At 49.7% G+C, this 4,611-nt stretch overlaps 1 protein-coding gene across 2 annotated transcripts; it reads right to left on the reverse strand.

Moving 5' to 3' along the window:
• Positions 1-551: 551 nt before the first annotated feature.
• On the reverse strand, positions 552-4,345 carry CXCR4 (C-X-C motif chemokine receptor 4). Of its 2 annotated transcripts, none has more exons than XM_004375098.1 (2): positions 4,233-4,345; positions 552-2,131 (listed from the first exon to the last, which is right to left on the reverse strand). In XM_004375098.1, the coding sequence occupies exons 1-2, from the start codon at positions 4,245-4,247 to the stop codon at positions 1,088-1,090; spliced, it is 1,059 nt and encodes a 352-aa protein (XP_004375155.1). In that variant the 5' UTR covers positions 4,248-4,345; the 3' UTR covers positions 552-1,087. The 2 variants fall into 2 exon arrangements, with proteins under 2 accessions (XP_004375155.1, XP_023585974.1); XM_023730206.1 differs by lacking the exon at positions 4,233-4,345 and adding an exon at positions 4,049-4,226.
• Between the last annotated feature and the right edge of the window lie 266 nt (positions 4,346-4,611).

Genomic DNA, 4,611 nt, shown 5'->3' on the forward strand with positions numbered 1-4,611 from the left:
TTGTAGTAGTAAAGTCTAAAGCATTGTATCACATATGTGTTCTTCTTTACACACATTTATCCTGCAGAAAAATTATCTTTTATAGGAATGGGTACTAGCTGGACACTTCTAAACTTCCATCTCAAAGTTAAGGCATCAGATTCTTAAGTCACATTAAACCAAACCAAAGCCATTGCTATCCAGTCGCTTCTGACTCATAGCGACCCAATAGGACAGAGCAGAACTGCCACATAGGGTTTCCTAAGAATGGCCGGTGGATTCGAACTGCTGATCTTTTGGTTAATGGCCGAGCTCTTAATCACTGCTACCTGGTTTCAAATATTGGCTCTGTCACTAGCACATTGACTTTGACCACATCACTTAGGCTTTCTGTGCCTACTTCCTCATCTATAAAATGTAAATAATGATAGAACCAGAATCTATCATAGAGTTGTGATAAGGCTTAAATATTACAACTAAAGTTACCTAGGACAAGACCTGGCAAGCCATAACTATTGTTATTTTTTTTTTTGACAGCCAGAGGAAAATTGATAGAAAATAGAACATAACACTAAGTTTATCATGTACTTTTATTAACAACTTAATACAAAGACTGTACATTGTAGATTCTAAAATCAACCCACTCCTGAAAAACTGAAAAACCACCATTTATATAACACTTGAGGCTTTGGTTATAAGTGCCATCTTCTACAGCAGTCACACAGTGTAACCAAACTTAAGAACAGGAGGAAAAAAAAAGAAAAATTCCACTGGAATGGAGAGATTATTTATGTACAAACAGCTGAGGATCATTTCTAGCTTAGCGTGATTCACCACGCACTCTGGAATGTTCAGTTCCCTTTTCTACACGATCAGACACATAGCAACTAAGAACTTGGCCACAGGTCCTGCCTAGACACTCATCAACATGAAACAAAAAAATATTTATATAAATAAATCAATTAAACCTCACGACAACTAAAAAATACAAGACAAAATCCAACAGTCAATAAAAACTGTACAGTATTGGTCAGTCTTTTATATCTGAAAAATGTGTAACTTAAATGTTCTTTATGGTATTAAAAAAAAAGTCTGTTAAAAATCAGTGTTAGCTGGAATGAAAACTTGAAGATTCAGACTCAGTTGAAACAGAAGAATGTCCAGCTCGCTTTCCTTTCGAGAGGATCTTCAGGCTGGACCCTCTGCTCACAGAGGTCAGCGCATGCTGGGCAGAGGTTTTAAACTTGGCCCCAAGGAAGGCATAGAGGATGGGATTCAGGCAACAGTGGAAAAAGGCGAGGGCCTCGGTGATGGAAATCCACTTGTGCACAGTGTTCTCAAATTCACAGCCTTGCTTGATGATTTCCAGGAGGATGAAGGAGTCGATGCTGATCCCAATGTAGTAGGGCAGCCAGCAGGCGAAGAAAGCCAGAATGAGAATGATAGTGGTCTTGAGGGCCTTGCGCTTCTGGTGGCCCTTGGAGTGTGACAGCTTGGAGATGATAATGCAATAGCAGGACAGGATGACGATCCCCGGGAGGATGAGGCCAACCATGATGTGCTGAAACTGGAACATGACCATCCACAAATCACTGGGGTAGAAGCGGTCACAGATGTATTTCTCGTCTGATTCACTGACATTAGCGAAGATGAAATCGGGAATAGTCAACAGGAGGGCGGGTATCCAGACGCCAACATAAACCACCTTTTCAGCCAACAGCTTCCTTGGCCCGTGACTGTTGGTGGCGTGGACAATGGCTATGTACCGGTCCAGACTGATGAAGGCGAGGATGAGGACGCTGCTGTAGAGGTTGACAGTGTAAATGACATGGACCGCCTTGCACAGGAACTTCCCAAAGTACCAGCCTGCCACCGCATCAACCGCCCAGAAAGGAAGCGTGACGACAAAAAGGAGGTCCGCCACTGACAGGTGCAGCCTATACTTGTCCGTCATACTTCTCAGTTTCTTCTGGTAACCCATGACCAGGATGACCAATCCATTGCCCACTATGCCAGTCAAGAAAATGATGGAGTAGATGGTAGGCAGAAAGAATCGGTTGAAATGAGCATTTTCTTCCCTGAAGCACGGTTCCTTTATGGAGTCATAGTCACCTGAGCCCACTTCCTCCGTGTCATTATCTATAGTGAAGAACTGCAAAAGAGGCAAGGGAAAGGCCATTTACTTCGAAGTTCAGCAGGCAAGTTAGAAATATATTTCTGAGATTTAAAAAAACAATTTATAAAATCCAACTCAGCCCAGCCTCCTTTAGGAAATTCTGCTCCCCACGGAAGTACTGGGTAAGGGCACACTAGCAGCATTATAGAATCTTAACCATCCCCCCACCCACGTTCCCCCAGTCACTCATCACACTGTCTTTAGTAGAACCAATTACAAAATTCTTTGTTTAGAACAAAAGGGCGCTGAGTTTCTGAGGTTTCAAAGCTGCATCCTTGCTAACTCTTCTGCCCTGCCCACTCTAGGCAAGAAAGAAAAAAAAAAAAAAAAAAAAAAAAACACAAAGAGGCCACTCCCAGGCGGCATGAGAATGGAGGTAGAATCTCGTGTTCCGCGAAGCTGGGATTAACATTCTACATGAAGATTCTCCAGAAGAGAGGAAAGAGGCGGGAGGAGTACTCTGAATTCTCCCAAGACACAAAACGGTTTTTTCCCCACGCTTGTCTAAAATATACAAACCATTCTGTAGTTCAAGCAACATGTGGTGGGGAAGGAGAATGCCGCCGTAAAGCAAGTGGAGTGGTCCGAGTACTGGGCGTGGGTGTCAGTAGGGAGTAAATCGGTACCCCACCCCTATAGGGTCGCTATGAGTCAGAATTGAGCGCAACGGGTTTGGTTTTTTTTTTTTTTTTTTTTTTTTTGGTACTCCTCCCCAGTCTCAAAGGCGTGCGTCTCCTTTGCCATACTTGTGTTTATCACTTGGGCATTTGGGACGTTAAGAGGCGCGGCATTTTCCTGGGTAGGGAAGGTCACGGGGTTTGAACCCGTGGTTCTCGACCCAAGTTTCATTTCCTCACTCTCCCGGGTCCCTTCCCACCCCGCCACTGAGCCAGCTAGTGGGTTCAGAGGTCGGCAGCTGGGAGGGTCCAGGCAGTGGGCGCGCTGGCGGCCGAGGTGTCCAGCTCCGGGCCGCCTCCGCCGCCCACCGTGGGCGGGCAGCAGCTCGAGAGGTTCCGATCCCTGCACACCGGACTCAGTCCCGCAGGGTGCTGAGGAGCGCTTAAGCGGCTCCGCCCCGAGCAACTTTGAATTGCGCTCCGCGGGAGGAGACAAAAAGCCTCACTAGCAAGGGGGTTTCAAAGGCTCCAGGAAACCCCCGACGGTTAAACGGCGCAGTTGGGCTCCCAGGGAGTCAAACGGTCTCTGCGCTCACACCTGCCCGTCTGCGCGGGGACGTCCGGGCAAATCCAGGTGACCTCCCAATTCTCGCCCCCCGCTCCCTGCCTCTGTCGCCGCGCGCACCTCCAGCGGCTGCTGCGCGGTACCTGCTTATACCCCTTCGACCTCGGCAAGATATCAAACTCCCGAGCCCTGGGGCCCACCCTGCGGCCGGGGGGAAGGGGTGCGCTCCGAACGTCTAGGTCTCCCCTTCAACCCCAAGGCGCGCGGGCTGCTCTCGGCCCCTTAATAGCTGCTGCTCCCACTCAGGCAAGCGACGCGGTGGGTTCGCTCGCCTTTCCCACCCTTTGCCACTATGCCCGAGGACTGGCACACCTCCGCCGACCACGCAGAGTTTAGTAAACACGCACCCAACGTCTAGAGCGGTTCCCAGGCGCCTTTGCCCAAAGTTAACCCGGCGGGGCACAGCCTCCCTCTGGGAACTCAACTCCGCCTCTAAATTCAGATAATATAACTCGCTCCAAGAAATCCCCCTTCCCCGGGAAGAGACCTTCCATCTAAGTCTCGGAGCAGCGTGCATGCCTTCTCTGCACTTGTGCACAGCATATTCCTATGTTTGCAAACAGCGTGCAAGCCCGGTGCGCGCGCGGGACTCAAGGGGGAGACACAACCAATCACCGAAACGGCCGTTCCAATCTTTCCTTCTCTACTTACGAGAAAAATATTCCAACCCTACTCTCCTGTGCAGCCATACGCCTGAGAACTCCTTTCCTTGCCCCCCTCTTCCAGGAACGGGCATCTCCAATGTTCAGATCGCTTCTGCCGGCTCGGAGAGGGGCTGCGTTCCAAGTTTATGCATTCGTACGTTTAAGAGAAAGCAGGTTGAAAGTGGACTTACACTGATTCCGTCCATGGTAACCGCTTGCTCTTCAACGCCGCGGTGGCTACCGAAAAACCCAAGTCCTCAGGGTCACTTTGCCTACCTGCTGCCTCAACCAACAAACCGAAGTTTCTGGCAGAAGCTGGACTTTTATACACGCTCCGATTGCGGCGCATGCGTCACGTGGGCGGGGCGGGGCGGGGAGGGAAGGCGGGGAGGGGGGGGGAGAGGGGAAGACACGAGGGAGGGGCGGAGCGGTGGGCGCTGAGGCTCCTCTGGAGGAGTTGACCTGGGAAGTCTCCAAGCGGATGCAGCTCAGCTGCTGTCAAGTTGAGGCTCCCAGGCTGGGAGGGCAGTCCAGAGGAGTCCGTGAATTTGGAAAAGCAGGATGCGCCTG

This window comes from Trichechus manatus, unplaced genomic scaffold (genome assembly GCF_000243295.1).
Source record: "Trichechus manatus latirostris isolate Lorelei unplaced genomic scaffold, TriManLat1.0 scaffold00033, whole genome shotgun sequence".
Lineage (NCBI taxonomy): Eukaryota > Metazoa > Chordata > Mammalia > Sirenia > Trichechidae > Trichechus > Trichechus manatus.